Consider the following 21,746-nt stretch of genomic DNA (forward strand, 5'->3'; position numbering starts at 1 on the left):
ACAGTATGTATGTTGTATCCATGATTGAGAGATAGAGGCAGAGATAGACAGAGAGAGAGACACACACACAGAAAGACCAATTTCCCTTATGAACATCAATGTAAAAATACTCAATAAAATTCTTGCCAACTGAATCCAAGAACGCATCAAAATGATCATCCACCATGATCAAGTAGGCTTTATCCCGGGAATGCAGGGTTGGTTCAATATACGGAAATCCATCAATGCAATCCACTACATAAACAAACTCAAAGAATAAGAAATAGTGATGTAAGAATTAAGAAAACATGTCTGATCCATGAGCATGGGAGGTTTTCCCATTTTTGAGGTCTTCTTCCATTTCCTTCTTCAGAGTCTTGAAGTTCTTGTCATACAGATCTTTCACATGTTTGGTAAGAGTCACCCCAAGATAACTTTATACTGTTTGTGGCTATTGTGAAAGGGGTCATTTCCCTAATTTCTTTCTCAGCCTGCTTATCCTTTGAGTATAGGAAGGCCACTGATTTGCTTGAGTTGATTTTATAACCTGCCACTTTGCTGAAGTTGTTTATCAGCTGTAGGAGCTCTCTAGTGGAGTTTTTTGAGTCACTTAGGTAGACTATCATGTCGTCTGCAAATAATGATAGTTTGACTTCTTCCTTTCCGATTTGTATCCCTTTGACCTCCTTATGTTGTCGAATTGCCCGAGCTAGTACCTCAAGTACAATATTGAAAAGATAAGGAGAAAGGGGGCAGCCTTGTCTGGTCCCTGATTTCAGTGGGATTGCTTCAAGATTCTCTCCATTTAGTTTGATGCTGGCTACCAGTTTGCTGTATATTGCTTTTACTATGTTTAAGTATGGGCCTTGAATTCCTGTTCTCTCCAAGACTTTAAGCATGAAAGGATGCTGAATTTTGTCAAATGCTTTTTCAGCTTACATCACTATTTCTTATGCATTGCTATTCCTCGAAGGAATGACTTTTTCTTTCTATCACCCATATGTAGGTGGCGATTGTAGTGAAATATTTCTTCCAGTTCGGCTTCTTTCCCTGGAACAAGGACTTGGAACTCTACAAGGACAGGCCCTACTTTCCACCAAACATCATCGGCGTGGAGAAGAAGGAGGGCTACGTTCTTTATGACCTCATTCAGCTGCTGGCTCTCTTCTTCCATCGCTCCATTCTGAAGGTACCTGGTGCTAACAGTTTATTACCCCATGATGATGAGTTCAGTCTGCAACAGCGCTGGGGATTCAGGACATTACAGGGCATTGCTTGAAGGAGAGATGGTATCATCTGCACACTAGTTTTAAGTCAAAGCATAAAAGAACACTCAGAGACAACACCTGGTTGCATAGTAACATCCATCTTGACCTCTAGCCGTCTTCAAGTAATATTGGCTTTACAAAGCCAGACTCTTATCATGAAGCTTTAGCTGTTGGAAAGAGCTATCTCAGATCAAGTCCTGGACTACTGTGCTTATATAATCTTGTCATTGAGAAAGCTATTGCTCTCGAGGCCTGAGGAAGACCTCTGCAAGGCAATGCATCCCGACACAGTTTCTCTTACTCTTTTATTTTGTATACATTTACACACAGAGATGCACACATACATGCACTTACACATATATATTATAAATATATATGTGTGTATATCATATGTATGCATATATACATACATATATCCCCTTTTGTTACACAAAGATTCTTCTCATACAATACAATCTGAATGCAGTTGTCCACCAGTTTCTTCCCACCCTAATCTGCATCCATCCCCTTTCTGTGCATTAGAAAAGAACAGGCTTCTAATAGATAAAAACAAAACATAACAACAAATACAATAAGATAAAATTAAAACCATCCTGTTGAAGTCAGACAAGACAAGCCAACAGAAAAATAAGAGTCTCAAGAGAAGGCACAAGAGTCAGAGACCCACATGTTCATCCATTCAGGCATCCCATACAAGCCCTGAACTGAAAGCTACAGTATATATGTAGAGGACCTGGTGCCAACCTCTCTAGGCTGATTGCTGCTTCAGTCTCTGAGTGTAAAGGAACTTTGCTCAGTTATTCTAGAGGATCTTGTTCTCCTGATGTCTTCCATCCCTTCTGTCTCCCCACTCCCTTTTCCTCCTCTTCTATGGGGTTTCCTGAGCTCTTGGAGGAGGGATTTCATGGAGTCATCTTTAGTTTAGAGCTTGTCTTTCAAGGTCTCTCGCACTCATAATGTCTAACTGTGGGTGTCTGTGTTTGTTCCCACCTGCTGCCCATTTCAGTTGCCACATGGATGTTTTTCTTCTCACATTGTAAACAGAAAAACTATAAACAGAAGCTGGTAAATCTACTATAATGATGTACAAATCACTACACAGCTTACATTTCCAGGCCACTGTGCCTTTTATCACAGTCTTGATTTTTTTCCTATTTCCACCTTGCTTCCTTTTCCAAAGTATTTCAAATATATCTAGTCATCTAATCAAATCATGACTTTATCAGTCCTTAGAAGGATCCCTTTTAGAATAAACTTGGAACTTTGGTTATATATATATATTTGTTTGCCTTTGGTTTTTAATGTATACTCAGCTTTGCTCTACATCCAAACCTGATACAGGACTCAGTGAGTTTCCCGGGTTGCCATCACCCTTGTGATCTTCCTGCCTGAAGATCCTGAGGATATTCCTTCCTCAATGATAGTATGATGAGCATGTACTACTATGCTCAGCTATAACTCACAGGGAAGAACAGGCCGAGCTTTGAGGAATAAATGTAAAGCACAGATCATCTAGGGCTCAGGAGAGGAGCTCACTGGGGTATATCACACACCAATGGAACCACATCACACATTATGTGTGGTCCAAATGGGTCCTCATTTTAGCAAGACCAAGGGGTTCTCAGCCTCCTGATTTATACATTCTTTCCCTCTTTAACAGCTCTTTATCCCAATTCCTTACAGCATAAATCAGTAGATAGAATCTTTGCCTTACATTTTGATCTGGATCTTGAATAAGCCAAGGCTCGCCCTACTATGGGGGTTAAGAGAGAGACAGAGTCATCCTACAAAGTGGAGACACTTGTAATGTGAGGAGCTAAGGTTGGGTTCCCCTGTGTGTGTAAGTGGGTCAAGGCTAGTTCTAGTGCTAGCAGTGAGCACTCAGGTGTGTTCTAGAAGCTTCTAACAAATTGTTTCATCCTTACTCTATCTGCCTCACTTTACCTGCCTTGGCTTAGTTAATCATACAAACTCTTTTCACCTGCAAGCATCTCCACTCTCCTAGGACTCTCCCCGTTCTGTACAAGCTTCCTTAGACATGCATCCCTTGACTTTCCAGCTTCAAGGGTTTGGATGTTGGAACAGATACTATAAGAAAGACAGCCAGTTGACCCACCCAAGATGCTAGCTGGCCTCAACTGTCATCTTCTCTTCTTCCCAGTGTCACGGCCTATGGGACGAGGATGACATTGTTGACAGTAACACAGACAAAGAGGAATCTTGTGACGAGCTGTCCCTCGATCAGGGCAGAAGAGGCTCCTCAGAGTCACTGAAGTCTATCAACTTGGCTGCCTCTGTAGAGTCTGTCCACGTGACCTTCCCAGAGCAGCCAGCGGCCATCAGGAGAAAACGCTCCTGCAGCAGCTCCCAGATCTCCCCACGGTCCAGCTTCTCTTCAAATAGGTCTAAAAGAGGTATCTGTTACATAGCCATTAGACTGTAATAAGCCCACACAGTCTCATTGATCTGGTGGTGCCTCTGCATCTGGGGAAGGGAGTGGTTCGGTCTGGTGCTATCAAGAGATATTGTGACATGGAAGAAACATGGTCTGCCTTATAACAGACCCAAGTTCAGATCCTGTTTCATCTGTGTGTAGCTTCATTGTTCAATATGTGTGTGTCCATTAAGAGACCAGGATTTCAGGTCATAGAGAAAAGCAGCCAGCGCATAACTTAGTGTGTAGTAATATAAAGGTACATGATAATTTACCCATCATTTACAAAATCTCTGCTGGGTGTGCTATAAATCATAACAGAATTTGAAAATAGATTTAGATTTTTGTCAGTGGAGTTTTTTGGGAGGGTGAGGACTGAACCCAGGATCTTTCTCATATTATTTACTAAGCAAGTGCTCTAACTACCACTGGGCTCTGTCTGCCCTGTTTGATTTTACTAGTTTTTAGTCTAAGGTATGTCTCCCTTTATTTCACAGGCTGCGTTTGAACTCTATGTAGTATGGATGGGCCTTGAACTTTCAAATCCTCCAGCTTCAACCTCCCTAATAGCTAAGATTACAAGCCTGCGACACCAGGATCACCTTCATTTGGAGACTTTTAACAAAACTTGTGTAGTTATTTCCTAAACTGATCATTAATTTCTTACTCAACATTGAGTGAGATGAGAGAATAGCTATCTGTGCAGTCGCTATCAGGAAGTGGTTGGCCCTTTGTAGTTATGGAGCTCATGATTGAAGCTTCTCGGGAGTCATGCATCTGTTTTCATGGCCTACTTATCGATCTGAGTAATTATCTGAGTCAGGCATGGGAAATGCAGCTCGTGTTGGTTTTACAGATGTAGAAATTAGGATATGAAAATAAGTCTGAGTCACGCACCCCTCTCTGGGAAAGCTGAGTCCTAACACATCACTGAAGAGTAAAAGTATTCTTCCATGGGTTTCTTCCTGAACAAAGGCTTTAGAAGCATACAGAGAAGACCCACAGGGTCTGAACCCACAGTTCTAGTCCAGCCTCATGACAGCATAGAAATGCCAGACTCACAAACACTCAGTAGACACTCTTAAAGCCATCTGTGCCTAGCATCCTCTGGTGCAGAAGAAAGCCAACCCTACACCTAACCTGATTTCTCTTGGCAGATCGACTGTTTGCCCTCCAGCTTGTGACTTCTCTCCCTCTCCTGCTCTTTCTAGGCAGCACAAGCACCCGAAACAGTAGCCAGAAAGGAAGCAGTGTTTTGAGCCTTAAACAGAAAAGCAAAAGAGAACTTTACATGGAAAAGCTTCAAGAGCATTTAATCAAAGCAAAGGCGTTTACCATAAAGAAGTAAGTGAGTTGAAACCCGATTGGGCTGTTCACTTGCTCTGGAACTGGGGAACTGGTGCTGATGGCTTCTTCTAAACCAGAGGTGAAGAATGCAGATAAAGTGGCCCCAGGTTATATTGTTTTAGAAACCACTTGTTAATAAGTGCATAAGTCAGGGGTTCATTTTGTAAGTTTTTGCCATTGCTCCTGAATGTTTAGCCAGGCATAAAGAAGAATGAGGAGCACATGGATGAGACCTCTTTTCTTCCAGAGAGTGAGGCTTGGTGGCATGGGACCAGGCTGCTTATTCAGCGCTTATACAGTTGGTCTCTAGCCTACTTTACAAGTCCCTCCACCTGTTGGTGATTCAAAGGGTTGGGTTAATGCCCAAGCACCAGCATGGTGAAAGGCACACGGTTGGGACTGTAATGTGAACCAAGCAAGGGCCAGCCCTGAATATAGATAGATAGGCTCAGGCATGGAGATCCTGAAGCGCTTAAATGCGGACTTGATTTGAAGGCAGAACCTAAATCACAGTGAGGATATGATACGGGTCTAAAGGACAAGCCAGAGACACCTGGGCACAGAGGCAATGGCAGAGAAAGGAATCAACACCTAAGGACAGCTGACACATACAATAAAGGGCATAAGACCTCAAACCAGAAGATACAGGAGACATCTGACATTTATCTATGCTCAGACCTGGCTCTCCAAGTCTCAGCATGCTCAAGGGCTCCCTCACTTTATCCTCCTCAGACCCTGCACCTCAATCATAGTCTTGCCCCAATTTTATGCAAGACAAGATTGCAATACCCAGAGTTCTGCAGCACTGCTCCCATGTAGTGACTAGCTGGACCCAGATAGTCAAATAGCCAGAACCTGGCTTTTAGTGGGTTTTTTTGACATTCTGTGGTGCTTTAAAGGAAGAATCATGGCATCCCGCAGGTCATCCTTGCTTCTGCAATATACTCATCTTGTGTTCCTTGAGCAGGAGCATTTCCAGGGGACTCTGCCTTAGCTTTAGAGGAAGGTGGGACTTGGATGGAAAGGAGCAGGAGAAGTGGACTGAACATTCTAGCGGTCATTTTTCCCTCTGTGTCTTCTGAGACTAGTGGGCTTGTCTTGCAGGACTCTACAGATCTATGTACCCATTCGGCAATTCTTCTATGACCTCATCCACCCAGACTACAGTGCTGTGACTGATGTGTATGTGCTGATGTTCCTGGCTGACACTGTGGACTTCATCATCATTGTCTTTGGCTTCTGGGCCTTTGGGGTAGGTTAGAGGAAAGGTCTCCACTCCTCCACCTGTTTTAAAGGGAACAGATTTCCATCTTTGAGAACTTCCCCTCCTGCTTAACCTGTTCTGTCATCCCCAGAAACACTCGGCAGCTGCAGATATCACCTCTTCTCTATCAGAAGACCAGGTCCCCGGGCCATTCCTGGTCATGGTTCTTATTCAGTTTGGGACCATGGTGGTGGACCGTGCGCTCTACCTCAGGAAGACTGTGCTTGGCAAGGTCATCTTCCAGGTCATTCTCGTGTTTGGGATTCACTTCTGGATGTTCTTCATCTTACCCAGTGTGACTGAGAGGTAAGGTCTCCCCCACAGACATCCAGCAGACCAGGCCAGCAGCGCAATAAAAGGCAAGGATTTTTAATGAGGTTCAGTTCAGATCTAAAGTAGGAGTTGATCTCTCCTCCTTGGTGCTTTATCTTTATTTCATCTACATTTGCAAAAACAGAGGTTCAGGGGAAAAAAAAGAAACAAGGGCCTCAGTACCATGCAGGACCAAAGATGCCTGAGTCCCGTTTTTCTCTACAATCTAGCTGATGTCAAGAGGAACTGAAGCTGGTCCTAGGTGTGTCCTTTGGTGGGGAAGAGACACGATAAGATGTCATATGAGAAGCTCATGAGAAATGATTACTCAGCTGGTTGAAAAACATACTTGGACATGATAAGGGGAAATAATACTATCTCCCATGAGGATGATAATGGAGCCTTAAAAACACAGGTAGAGGACCAGGAAGCCTTGTCATGAGATGATGTTTTTGTTGAGACAACTATTGCTAACAGTTAAAATGGATTGTTGGTAAATATGAGTGAGTTTAGAAAGGGTAGATATTACCAAGCAATTTGGGTATGTGGTAATCTCCTGCCAGCATTCAGGAGGCAGAAGCAGAAGGATCACGAGCATTACAGACTGTATTTACAACAGTCTGTATTTTATGAATAAGGCAACCCAAAATTCTTCACTAAGGGCAGGACTTGAAGGTGGCTACTGGTTTTTCCCCAACACCTAGAATGGAATAGATCTAAATGTCCTCAGTAAGCTGAGTTCTAAAATTCCCCAAATTCTCTTCCACAACTCCCTTCTCTTCTACACCCAAAGTTCTCCCTTTTCTTCTATATGCTCTTTGTGACTCACAGATCCACCTAAAACCAATCTTGTGACCAAGTCAGTGCTTAATGTGTGAAGAAATGAATGAATAAAAGAACAAGAGAGAAGACTGGTGTAAACAAAAGATGCCCACCCTGTTAGGTTTTTCAAAAGTGGCCCATAAAAGTGGAAGTGTCTAGGTCATGTAGTAGGGCTGAGATTTTTATTAAATAGATCAGAATATGTATATAACATGGTGTAGTTCACTCTGCCATTGGCTTGAACAGTTATGATCCAAAGTCAATGATACTGCATTTAGAGTCCATTTGGAAATGCTCCCTCTCACTGTGGCCTGCAGTTTTAAACATCTTCAAGCATCCTGGAAACCGTCTATCTTAGTCAGGGTTTCTATTCCTTCACAAAACATCATGACCAAGAAACAAGCTGGGGAAGAAAGGATTTATTCAGCTTATACTTACACATTGCTGTTCATCATCAAAGGAAGTCAGGACTAGAACTCAAGCAGGTCAGGAAGCAGGAGCTGGTGCAGAGGACATGGAGGGATGCTACTTACTGGCTTGCTTCCCCTGCCTTGCTCATCTTGCTTTCTTACTACCAGCCCAGGGATGGCACCACCTACAGTGGGCCCTCCCACCCTTGATCACTAATTAAGAAAATGCTTTACAGCTTGATCTCATGGAGGCATTTCCTTAAAGGAGGCTCCTTTCTCTGTGATAACTTCAGTTTGTGTCACATTGAAACAAAACCAGCCAGTACACCATCCTCATGTTCAAATAGCAAGTTTGATCTTTGCTCCATACAGCAGTCATCCTTAGTCAAGTCATATGTACAATCCATAGATTGGGATGGCCAATATTTCTGCACCACAGAAGGCAACTGACTCAGATGTAACATACAATGAGGAAATCCAAAGTGTCCCTAACAGTGAATGGCTCATTGGAGGACCTGGCTTCTGGTCTTTCCAGTTAGTCCTTTAGTAGTTATTACTGTAGAACAATACACTGTGTAACTGTGAGTGCTTTAAAAGGAAAATCAATTGGGAAAATTTTCGTAATTCTAAAATAAACTAAAATGAAAGACCATTACTCTGTATGCAGCAGTCCAGTAAAGTCCACATTTGGCCATGCATAGTCAGAGAACATACTTCACATCAAATGATTAGGTCAAGCAGCTATTCTGTACAAATACTACAATTGAAAGAATGTTGGGAATCATATTTTTAATTTATAGTATATTTAATAATATCTATGCCTTCAGTCAAAGAAATAAGTCAAATTTGATGCATAAGGCTGCTGTTGAATTTATCCATTTTTTCTGATACATAAAGGTGTCTCCGAAGAGTTTCTGCCATATATTCTAAATTGTGGGTCCTTTGAAGTTAAAATGTAGTTTCTTGGAGAGTATTCTTTAAATTGGACTATAGCACCTGTATTGCATATGCTGTATGAAAGTGTTGATTGATGAATTAAATTAGCAATAATTGAATGTAATCACCATTTTAGCAACTTAATGATAATAAGACACAGAGGATACTCCGGTCACAGAATTAAGGTTTTTTTTTTCTTTTATAATTGTTATATTTTCAATTTGGGAGTAATCCACTAGGTAGAGGATTCTTTAGAATTATCCAAAGAGAAAGAGAGGAGATTTATTTGTCTTTTATTTTGAACTGTTGCCTTCTGTACAAGAAAAGTACCCCATTCCTTTACCTTCTATAATTTTGCCTTTTAGGAAGTTCAGCCAGAACCTGGTGGCACAGCTTTGGTACTTCGTGAAATGTGTGTACTTTGGGTTGTCTGCTTATCAAATCCGCTGTGGCTACCCAACACGCGTGCTTGGAAACTTCCTCACAAAGAGCTACAATTATGTCAACCTCTTCTTGTTTCAAGGGTGAGGGCACTGTCTTGCCTGTCCCTGATGGAGGGGAAGCAATGGGAAGACTGCATGTGTGTCTTCCACAAGGAAGCAGGGGCGTAAGGCATCCTAAAACTCCTCCAGTGTCAGCAGCACTCAGTTGCTTGCTTTAATCATCTTTCCAAGTGGACACACTGAGCACATACCAGGAAGTTGCCCTAGACTTACCCAGACTTGGCTAATTTTCACATTAGTAACTTGCCTAGTTACCATGATAACATTTGGGTACTAATACCCCTCTTCCCAAAGCTTGGGTAAGAGGAGAGTCATCACCAAAGGAGAGTATGGCAGAAAGATTCTAAAAGCCAGAGACAGTGGGTAACTCCAACAAAACAGTGTTTTCTGGACACAGCAAGGCAGTTATAACTATCAACTTGCAGCAGTCGTAACAACAGCATGCACAAGACCCGCATAAAATCAGTCCGGACAATGTCTCAGCTTGGAGCAAGAGCACGGGTGACAAATACCCACCCTTAGCTGAACTGAGTAGATGGTCTTAAATACACACTCACAGAGACTGCACCAAGTAGACTCCATGGGCTTAAAAATAAGACAGCCCATAGAATTGGGTGGGAAAAATACAATGGGACAGATAGAGGAGGAACTATCGGGGAGGAAATGAGAGGTGAACTAGATAAAAACACATTATATGCAAGTGTGGATTTCTCAAGAAGTAAGATGGGGAGTGAAGTAAACATATCTAATCCTTAAGTATTAATACATTTCTGGACATAGTAAAACAGAATGACAGGATGTACACTATTCCAGAACACATCTGGAGTTCTTTGTATAGGAGGAGCTCATCCATGAAGAACCCTATGTGGCACCATGCTGCCTGTAGGTTAGCTCATCAAACCTATGAGCTCCATGGTAGCCTACCCTTGCATTCCCCCAAAAGTTACACCATGTTTTAGGAGGTAAGGTTGCTCTAGGTGGAGCTGGGACCTCCATGGCACTAGTCACGAGTCCTGGTGATCGTTCAGAAGAAAGTTTGGACCCATTCAGATGTTGTAATCAATCCCATATTCTACTCTAGACCTGGACCTGATGGCTTTTCCCAGGTGTTTGTTTCTTATTTAGTCTGTAGAGCTGAAATAGCCCAGGGGAGGGGTTCTAGGTAATAACAAAACTGCGGTGGGGATCCTAGAATGAGCCCAGTTTCCCAGCCTGGGAAAAATCTCTACATTCAAAGACCCTGGAATAGTCCTCAGAGCCTTCTGGGGCTTAGGTTAGCCCATTCCTCAGTATGACTCAAAGACAAGAGGCTTGGGCAGAGCCATTAGACTTGTTAACCCAGCAAGTCACTGATTGTGAGTCCTCTCTCTGGCTCCAGTGACACTGCCTGGTCCTTTTGCCTTCCCTGGTTTGTTCTTGCCTTTATCAGGTGTATATTCTTTACTGATTCATCCATCAACAAAGCCATAGTAACTCAAATAACCTCTGCCCAACTGATTCTTTAGTACAAACACATGTGAAAGGAACAGAATCAACTTCAATATTCTTTTACTACGAATCCCAGTGAGTTGCACCATCAGAGAAAGCAGGCATGAAAACTATCAGTCCATATGCTCATTGTATAATGAGAAGCAGTTGTACTCCCAGATGGATTTTACTATGAGGATCACCCTGAGAGTTTTTCTTAACTTTAGGTGCGGTACTTTACACAAATTGTTGCATGACCTCCTGAGGTGAGGTATGCAACGGGGCCATCCTCCAAATGTCTGTCTGACTAAACATGGTTCCTGGCAGGTTCCGCCTGGTCCCATTTCTGACTGAGCTGCGGGCTGTGATGGATTGGGTGTGGACAGACACAACCTTGAGCCTCTCCAGCTGGATTTGTGTGGAGGACATTTACGCACACATTTTCATCTTAAAGTGCTGGCGAGAGTCGGAAAAGGTAAAGAGCAGGTGAAAGTGCGTCTGTGGTGCCTGCTGCTCTTGAGCAGGTCTGTTACAAGATGGCCGTGGATGGAGGCAGAGGACAAAACCTGCCATGAGACGTAAATACAACATTGATCTCCAACCCGCTGGGGTTGGAGGTTTTAAAGTCTTTCCTGCTATGCTGGCAACAGCACCCAGATGTTGGTATGGGAACTTCAAACTCTCTGTTAGAGAAAATGTTATTCTATTGGGTGACTATTAAGTTTAAATATAAATTAGCTTTGTTGGATATTCTAAAAGTTCATTGTATAGAACCAGAGTATCTGGTATATTGGTGTATATGGGGCATACATATATAATGTATATCCTATATACATTATATTTGGTATACATGTATATATGTATATACATTATATATTTGGCATACATGTATACATATGTGTTATGTACATTATACTGTACACAACATATATGTTGTATACATTATACTGTATATAACATATATGTGTTGTATACATTATACTGTACATATATGGTGACAGAAACATACAACCAATATTAGCCAAAGGGTGGGAATGCCTTACCTCAGAGAGGTCTCTTTGGAAGAGGCTCCTATAATGTCCTAGCATCTACTGGGCATCCCCAGTTTTCCTTCACCAGGCAGCTCTGCAGTCAGTCAGTAAGACATTTGTTTATGAGGTTTATGGAATTGGAAGAGCTTGTCAGTGCTGAGGAGACAGAGACACACTCCACACTGCCACTAAAGAATTGTTCTAAACTTTTAGGGACTTCAGCTTTGGCTGAACCAGAATTTGTGGCTTTGATGCTACAGAGAATGTCAGGACTTTGCCATGAAGCAGGGCCGGAGATTTCTGTTGAAGGTGTTTTAATATAGGTTTAAGCGCAAGAGCTACATGCAAGAAACACGCTCAGAAGAAAGTAAGCGAGAGACACAAGATGGCACAGGCGTGGGTGCTCTAGGAGAGACCAGGCAGCGAGCCATGCAGTGTGAGCCTCTGCACTCTTCGTGGCTCTCGTGTTGCATCTCTTGCAACATTGTAACACTGTATCTGGTATGTTGTAATGGATATATTGAATGTAAGACATTCCCACCCTTTGGCTAATGTTGGTTGTATGTTTTTGTCACCATATATGTACAATATAATGTATATAACATATATATATGTATACATGTATACCAAATATATAATGTATATACACATATATTTGTATACCAAATAGAATGTATATACCATATACATTATATATGTATGCCCCATATACACCAATATACCAGATATTCTTGTTGCAGATATGAACTCTTTTCTCCTTTTTTGAGAAGTGAAATTATAGGCTGGCTCCAGGTTGGGTTACAATCTAGTAAGCCACATCTGGAAGTCCCTAAAATCACTAGGATTGTGCAGTGCCTTGGTATATGTTCTTTCCCTGGAAATAGGGTGTGTGAAGAGATTCCCAGAAAACTTGCAGGTTTATGGCTGGGAAGGGGGGGTGATAGACCCCCTGGACTGAAGTTACCAGGTGGGTCCTGGGAATCAAACCTGGATCCTCTGGAAGAGCAGCCAAACCGCTTGGCCGTCTCTACAGCTTCTTGTCCATATTTTAAGGAGAAGGAAAACTGGGATGACAGAACATCCTATTCTGTTGTTGTTGTTGATGATGATGATGATGCAATAAACTCCCAAGACTGGGAAATTTATAAAGAAAATACATTTATTTTTATTTCAGGCCCTACAGGGCAGCATCTATTTTGCTTCTTGCCTCTCTCTGCATGGTGAGAAATCAGAGAAAGAACCTGACTTGAGAGAAAGAAGAGGGGATGGCCTTCTGTGATGGCATGGTCATTCCTCAAGAAACTCTTAGTTCACTCTTGAGGACTCCTTGTATAGCCCAAATGTCCTGCAAAGGTCCCACCACTTCCCCACACTGTAGAGAGAACTCTCTGGTTCTCTGGGGATAAACTACATCAGCCCATAGGGAAAAACAGGAATGCCAGAGGACACAGAGTAACGACCAGGGTAACAAAGGTTTACGAATGGTTACAGTGTTACAATGTGTAACCAAAGGTCAAAAATGAGAACACTAGAACAAATCAGGAATCATTTGGTTCATTAGCAAAACATAAGCAGATTTTAACAGATATTTTCAACATTGTGAAACTTTGAGAAAATTGTGTTAAAACTAGGTTCATATTTGTTAGACACAAACCAACAAACAAGAGAAGCGGGCAAATGCTCCAATAAATGTCAACAGAAAATAAAGAAATTCCTAGCAATCAAGGCTATTGTGTGGCAGAACAGGCTGCTTTACAAGATGGCTGCCTAGAAGTGTACAAGTTCACAGTAAAGATTTCAGAGGAAAACTTACTCCATAAAGATACTGACTCTGTTTCTATACGTTAGATTCCCTATACTATAACCGACCACCTAAGACAAGCGAACTCAAAAAGAAGAAAGGTTTATTTGTGTTTTGGAGATAGTATTTTTTACAGAACCCACACATCCTCGCAAACTGTTAAATCATCTGTAGATACTCATGACACCTAAGAGCATGGTAGTGCTCTACAAATAGAGGCCAGACTGTTATCTTCAGTGAGTTACAACAAAAAGATAGTCTGTACCCATAATTCCCCCTCTACTATATGTAATGTGACACTAGCTGGATCTGTAGTAGTGGGGCCTACAGGGAGAGAGGATGGTCTTCCTTGATCCTCAAAGAAGATCAGGCTTTCCCCTCCTGGTGGCCTCACATCCCATGGGCATCAGGGACATAAGCCTGGAAAGCCGGCAGGTCTGAGGGTGCTCTCTGTTATATTCACCACATTCTCCTCCTGTAGCCACCTGGATTCCTGGGCACTGTAAGTCATGTGGCTAGAACAGCCTGTTACAAAGGGCTGTAAATGGAGAACTGAGAATGTGTAGCCTCTGTTTTCAATCTGCCACAAACACTTGTTGAGCACCATCTTTGTGTCCAAAACTCTGCTACAGTGCCCAAAGACCCATAGCATTGGTCATATAGTGCAGTGGAACGATACTTGTTACGCAGGTGAGCACACTTAAAATAGATGCTTTAAGCACTTTAAATCGATCCTTTGCCACAGAGCGCCTCCTGGGACCCCCCAGGAGAAAGAGAGGCTCGAGATCTTTCTTGAGCTTTGGGGCAGCTTGACACCAAGCTGATTGGGATGAGGTTTCTGCCCCTTGGCAGAACAAGAAGAGAGGAATCAGGACTAAGCCTGAGTTCTCCAGTGCTGTGAAGGAACCACTCACCCTTGCCTGAGCCCCTCTCCTTCGCCTTCTCTCAGGCAGCGGCTGAGTCCTCCTAAATCCTTGTGTTGCAGAGATACCCTCAACCCAGGGGCCAGAAGAAGAAGAAGGCTGTGAAGTATGGCATGGGAGGCATGATCATTGTCCTGCTCATCTGCATTGTCTGGTTCCCTCTGCTCTTCATGTCTTTGATCAAATCTGTCGCAGGGGTTATCAACCAACCCCTGGATGTGTCCGTCACAATTACCCTGGGAGGCTATCAGGTAATCTAGCTCCTCCCATGATTTAGAACCTTTCCTAATGCAGCATTTATGCACAAGAGCCCTGACTAGGCTGTGCAGTGGTGGTTCTCAAAACCAGAGCTTTTATCTAAATGCTCACAGATCAGCAGGCTTGTGTTTATATGAAGGAAAGTGTGGGAATTTGGAGACAGGGTAGTTCCATTTTGCTGAAGCTATGCAAGGGCCTGGATTTGATCTCCAGCACGGCAAATGGTAACAGCAACCACCACCAGCAACAACAAACCAATAGTGGTTTGTTGTATTCTGTAGCTGCCTGCAGCTACTGAAAACTGGTTTCTGGAAGAGAAACTTAGGGATAGATGGAGAAACGGTGAAAAGAGAAATGAGTCAAGTCAACATCGCGCTGATCAAGACTAAAACTTTAATAAATATTAGTCAATATATAGCTTAGGAAGAAACCCCTCCTCCCAGACTTCAAGGAGAGGTCCGAGAACTTGCTGGCTCCAATCTCAGCCTGCTGAGATCAGAGCACTTCAAGTCTAGCAGATCCAGCTGAGATCAGAGCACTTCAAGTCTAGCAGATCTAGAATGCTTCCAGGTGAGGCTGCCCATGGCCTCCAGGTGAGAGCAGCAGCTGTATTGTTCTCTAAAGAACAAAGGCCAGGAGTTTCACAGGCTGATAACTGATGCTCCCAGCTGAGGCTGGAAACTCAGCTCAACGCTGGAGCGGGGGAAGGGGCAGTGGTTCATTAGTTTTGAGTATAGAACTAATCAGTGCCAAAGGAGATCTCTGAGGCTGGCTGCCTTTGCAGCATCGGGAGTACATAGCTATATAAATGTGTCTATTTTAACCCTCATGCTAGGAAGTGGCTTGTAATGCTGACTGTACCCTGGGCCTTTGTTTTCCAGCCTATCTTCACAATGAGTGCCCAGCAAAGCCAACTCAAGGTTATGGATGGTGCAAAGTATAATGAATTCTTAAGGTCTTTCAACCCCAACAGTGTAAGTAAATGTATGTGGAACTCTCCAAAGACCACCATGGAGGCTCTCTTGCTGACAAGTGGCTAGATGGCTTTGCTTGTGCCTCCTGGTGGTGAGCAGGTGATCAGTCACACCTGGCACCTGGCTAACCACCAGCTACTATGATAATATTAGAAAGCAGAAGTGATAGCAAACGCACGTTTAATTAATTTTAATGAAACTTCAGCCTGGTTTTACTCATTTAAACAAATGCATACAGTTTTTTTTAACTGTAGTGGTATTGATCTTTACCTGTTCTGGGAACCTTGATTTAAGAAATTAATTCAAAACTTGGGAAAGCACTAGGTGGGTATTTGCCTTAGAGTATGTTGGTTTTGATAGCAGAAAGTGAAGTGATCTCAGAGTTAAAAAAACAAAACAAACAAACCTGATTGTTGAAGGAAATGATACCAAATGATATTGCATGGATCTGACTGGCACTGGTCCCCAGGAACTCTCCTGAACTTCTGACCACAATTATGTTACATACTTTGCTATCTGAAGTGAAGATTTCCCAAGCAATTTCTCTTATAATAGAATGCCTTTAAGGATCCTATGAGTTTTATGACAAGTTCTCAAGTAAAACAGAGATTTTAAAAAAAGAAAAGAATCTGACTATTATATTTTAAAATGTTAAAACAAAAGAAATGTATCCCTGAGCATATGAGACAAGGGCAGTATCTGGTGGAAGGACTGTACCTGATGGTCTTCATTTCTCTGTCGTTTGCATTCCAATATTATAATGACATGGTTTTCATCATAAAGACAGTTCCACAAGTGATTTATGGAAATAGATCAAGTAATCAGATCTGTTTAAAATATCCACCAATAGTCCATGCCAGCAAAACTAACCTTGGCAGTAAGCATCCCTTAGGAGGGGGCCTGAACAGATTAAATCTTGTCTCCTGTGAGGAGACCATGCTTCCTTGGTTCATTATTTCCTTGGCAATGGGCAAACATGGTGTGAATGATGAGGCTCTCCTTTATTGATTGATAAGAATGGTTGAACACCTGTTGAGTGTGTGACGGGAGCTGCCTTGGGAACCCAACACCTTGGGCATCCTGTATCCATTTATTCCTAGGGAGACCTCTTGGTAAAATCATCCAAAAGAAAGAACAGTTGCTTCCTTTATGAGCATGCTGAATAGATTCCATTTACATGTGTGTGTTTGTGTGCATCCAGGGCGCTATGCAATTTCTGGAGAATTATGAAAAGGAAGACATTACAGTAGCGGAACTGGAAGGGAACTCGAATTCTTTGTGGACCATCAGCCCTCCCAGTAAGCAGAAAATGATACAGGAGCTCACCGACCCCAATAGTTGCTTCTCTGTTGTTTTTTCATGGAGTATCCAGAGGTAGTTACTGTGTTTCCATGCATCCTTCCCTTTCCCTAACCTTACCTCAGGCTCGGGGAGAAACCAGAAGCGCCATTTGACCTGATCTTGATGTTCAGTCACTTCCCTTTGATGCTAAAATTCACATTTTGTTTATGAAATATGGCTTTTCTAGGAACCAATTTCCAGAGTGAAGTATCTTAGTTCTTCTTTTGTTTTGTGTTTTTTTGGGGGGGGGTTGTGTTTTTGTTTGTTTGTTTGTTTGTTTGTTTTTGGAGGAACAGCCCATGAATGAAATTTGTTAGCAAGACAGAAAAGTAGCGAATGGAAAGAATGGTTTAGAAAATAAACAGTGCCCTGTTCAGAGAGCTCCGCAAAGGTTTAATCTGAGTACCAGAGGACAGCAGTGTTTGAAGGCTTGGACCCCCACACCCATCCCTGTTCTGTGGGTATGCGATTTGAGTCCCAGAAACAGGAGACCCAGATGAGGTCCCCTTACCGGAGCCAAGCCTGAGCAGATGGCCTGACTTTGCTTTTGTTTGGAAGAAGTAAGGATGTCTTACTAAAGGTTTTTGCATCCAGACATTTCACCTAGTGCTTTAGTCGTGCACATTTGGAGAACTCAGCAGAACAGAACAGGGTTACTTAGTTTCCTTTGTCAGGGGGTCCACCTGCAGGAAACCACAATTTGAACTTCTTGGCTTAAAAAAAAAAAATCATAATAGCTCAACCTATGATTCTAACAATCAGTAGGTGGATTGGAGGGCAGCCTGATCAAGGCAGCTAGGCCTGGGCTATCAAGTGAAACATCGAATAAAAAAACTAACAAAAAGGAAGGAACCGTGACGAGTTCAGAGGAAATCTTAGAATCTAAAATGAACTCACAAGAAAACTGAGAAATGCTATTTCCAAGAGGCAAGAGGTCATTCAGAATGCTTTCTGTAATCTTATTTTCTCTTTAATGTCTCCAATCCCTGATTTGAGTGTGTACCAGTGGCGACAAACTTGGTTTCTATCCTTTGCTCTCTGAAGAGCCACCAATCCATAACAACAACAAGAAAAATAACTCCTGATTAGACACTGTTTCTTAATCACTGGCTCTGCTGGTCGTCATGGAGGCTGATGTCACTGGTCTCTGAAATTCCTCTGAGCTCATCCTGACAGCTATTGCTTGGCCAGCAGACTCTGATCCCTCTCTTCTGTCTTATGGGGTTTTGGTCTCCCTTGGTATTGTTACTTTGGTTATTTAAGAGGGAGGTAGGGTGGCTGGGAAGGTTGGAATGGAAAATTCTGGACCCGTGAGATGCAAAAGTTAGATAAGTATCTATGAATCTCTCTTCCAGACTGCAGAACCATCACTAACATTAAGCTTTTTTTTTTTCTCATTCCTTCCTTCACAGAAACATGACTTTGGGTGCAAAAGCGGAAATAGCAACGGATAAGCTTTCTTTTCCTCTTGCGAATGCAACACGAAATAGCATAGCGAAAATGATTGCTGGCAATGACACAGAAAGTTCGAACACGCCAGTGTAAGTCGTGGTACCCTGTGAATACAGCTTTCATCAGAAAGAGAAGCCCATCCATCACAAAGCATCTCTGTAGAGACTCCTAAAGCAAGCCACCTTCCTTGAGAATGCAAGTGAGCCTTAATTGACACACTCCATTTTGCTAGAATGAAGACAGTTCATGCCAGTCCCAGTCTCAGGACCTTTCCTCCACTTTCCCTGCAGTTCTGCTATGCGTACATACGTTCTTAATGACAATGTGGGGCTGGCTTCAGGGACACTCCATCCATGATAAAATATGATCCTGCCCTCCTCCTAGCACAAGGCACACTGTTCTTCCACTCTCAGTGACCAACGCTCACTGCAAGGCAGCTCTCTCTCCCCCTCAGTCCTTGGGCCCCACTCTCCATCCACTGGGTGCCACTGTGCTGATCCCCATGTGTCCAGAGGTGTAGAAACTCCTCAGGTCCTGCTAAATCTACCTGCCCATCATAACATGAACCACTGTTGCTGCATTTCCTGCCCAAAGGTCACTCACTGCCTTAGAATGGTGGGACCAAGACTTCACTTAAATGATCCAAGCTTTCTGTCATCATGCCTACCACCTGGTCTAAGTACCCAGTGACTTTCAAAAGAAGAAAACAGGCTGGAGATTGCTTCATAGATTGTCACCAGTCCTGACGCCTACCCTTCACTGCCTCTGTTTCCCAGCTTATTGAGCACTGACCTTATATCTCTGAGGTCCTATCTGAGTCTAATCACCAAAAGCCAAGGATAGACCCCTTTCTCCTACAAATCTTGTCCAAGGGTGGCTGGATGTCAAGCTGGCTAAATGAGGGTGGAGAGACAAGCAGGAAGACAACTGGTAACAGACAATTGGTGTGGGGGGCAGTGGGAGGCGGGGGAGAAGAGGGAACATGAGCTAAATAAGAACCAGCAGAGGGAAGATGACATAGATCTAAAACTGACAGACCATTCCACATGTCCACTGGCAACTTCCCCGGCTTTATACTCCAGGCTGTCATGGCCCCCTGCTGATGTGTTGACCATGAAGTGTTGACCATGAAGGTTACTAGAAGAGAGTCATCTGGCTTCATGAGTCCCTGATGTTCAGGAGCTCTTAAAGATCATCAATTCCCCCGCCCCCTACACACACACACACACACACACACACACACACACACACACACAATTTCCAGATGAGCACATGCAGTGAAGCAACTCCTAGGAGACAAAACTTAGGGTCCATCCTCACACTCAGTCTTCACATGATCAACCATGCAGTCTCGACCACAGGTATTTTTGAAATTAAAAAAAAAAAACAAAACAAACTAACTAACTAAAAAACCCTTGAAGTCAGAAAAGAATTCACCACTGAAGAGAACTAGCTAAAATATCCTAGCCAGAAAGAAAAAAAAAAGTCCTTTCAATAATGGGTCACACGTGTAAGAAAGAACAGCAGCTACTTGCCAGCTGCATGTATTGGAAGTTACTTGTATGTTGTCTGGATAGAGTCCCTGGAACCTCAGCTTTAGTGCACTGTGGTTATAATAAAGTCTCATTAATTAAGATGGGCATACAATATATTGTTGTATGCAAACTTGATCATTTTTTGTTATAAGGTCAAAATAGCAACAAAAACATCAATTTTAGGTGTGGCGATGACTTACGTTCATGTCTTTATTTTCTCAATGTGCAGGACAATAGAGAAGATCTACCCATACTATGTGAAGGCACCCAGTGATTCCAACTCAAAGCCTATAAAACAACTACTGTCTGGTAAGGATGAGAAACCACTTCAGAACTGTGCCAATCTTGCTTTTACTCGCCTTTAGAAGTCTGTGTTTTGAATACTTATCAAACTATCTTCTAGTTATAAATCATCATGTATTACGAGAACCATAACCAACAAGATTTATTGACATGCCCGTCTTCTTCTTCTCATTGAGATCTTGACTTAGCCATACCCATGTTTTATGACTTTGTTTACTTGATTTTCTGAGCAACCAGATTGCTTACGGTGAAGTGCCTCACACATTGGTAAATGTGATGGTTTCTCTCTCTTAAAACCATAAAAACAGCACAAGGCATGCTTGATCGAGCCCAGGGTCAGTACATACCAATAATGGCTTTTAGTCATAGGACTTTTCTAGAATAAAAGTGATGGAGGGATTGCTGTGGGTGAGACATCTGCCCCACGATACTCCTATCAATCATAGACTACATGCCTGAATAACACTTATGTATAGCAGTATACACCACTAAACCTGGTTACTAGCAAACAGGTTGAATCTGGGTTCATGGGGCTGTGACACTGGGTTCATGGGGCACAATGATAACTTTGTGTCAATCCATATCCTGTCACTGAATGACTGTATTTTACTTAGAATTGTTTGACTTCATTTCCTGAAGCCGCAGGTCCTTTTGATGATGGTGAAGTACAATGTAGGTGTCCAGTGTGTCTGGATGAGGTACTCCACCCGAGGCACCAGGTACCATGGTGGATGCTAGAGACTAGACTCCATGATGCTCACACTCAGCGGGTGAGCAGTTAAGATCTTAGATGGAGTTGGCCATAGTGAGCCATGAGGGTGGAGGCAAGGCCATCTCTGCATCAACAAATCCTCATCAACAAGAAACGAGCATGCTCCTGTAAGCAACTCAGAAGTACATGGGGAAATTTTATATCTCCCTTTAAAACAGAAATGTTTGTAACTGTTTAGCATGAGAAAACAAATGGATCCTTCTCAAGTGACCATGTGAGTTTTCAAGCTCTCCCGGCTACTCTTTCAATAGATGGCCTCCCTCCTGGCATTCTGACAGAGTAGATTAAACCCAACCCAGTGGATGTTCCTGGGGAGGATGCTTCCCCCTCCTTAAAAAGCATCTTATTTCACAAGCCCCTTCCTCCATCACTGCAGGTTCAAAGAAAACTGTGTCCCCTCTCCTTTTCCCGAGGCCAGTCTCTGTCCATGCCCTACTCCCAGCCCTCTTTGTCTTCCAGGCTGTAATATCATGGAATTCCCTCCACCCCTTTACAGCTCCTTCTCACTCAGCCATGTCACCATAGGCATGTGAAACATTCAGCTGATGGCTAACTCCATTTTACATTTGAAGAGACTGGTACTTGAGATGTGGGTGACACATAGGAGCACATGC

General features: G+C 42.8%; 1 protein-coding gene across 1 annotated transcript in view; it reads left to right on the top strand.

Annotated features, from left to right (window-relative positions):
* The window catches only part of Piezo2 (piezo type mechanosensitive ion channel component 2), a 390,271-nt gene that overhangs the window by 364,934 nt on the left and 3,591 nt on the right, over positions 1–21,746 (top strand). Inside the window, exons 40-51 of the mRNA XM_052155704.1 lie at positions 986–1,168; positions 3,409–3,661; positions 4,893–5,025; positions 6,133–6,280; positions 6,384–6,598; positions 9,138–9,296; positions 11,070–11,217; positions 14,560–14,748; positions 15,637–15,729; positions 16,931–17,103; positions 18,483–18,611; positions 20,287–20,366. Of these exons, the coding sequence (XP_052011664.1) occupies positions 986–1,168; positions 3,409–3,661; positions 4,893–5,025; positions 6,133–6,280; positions 6,384–6,598; positions 9,138–9,296; positions 11,070–11,217; positions 14,560–14,748; positions 15,637–15,729; positions 16,931–17,103; positions 18,483–18,611; positions 20,287–20,366 (1,903 nt within the window). The remainder of the gene's footprint in view (positions 1–985; positions 1,169–3,408; positions 3,662–4,892; positions 5,026–6,132; positions 6,281–6,383; positions 6,599–9,137; positions 9,297–11,069; positions 11,218–14,559; positions 14,749–15,636; positions 15,730–16,930; positions 17,104–18,482; positions 18,612–20,286; positions 20,367–21,746) is intronic.

Source organism: Apodemus sylvaticus, chromosome 13 (assembly GCF_947179515.1).
Source record: "Apodemus sylvaticus chromosome 13, mApoSyl1.1, whole genome shotgun sequence".
NCBI lineage: Eukaryota > Metazoa > Chordata > Mammalia > Rodentia > Muridae > Apodemus > Apodemus sylvaticus.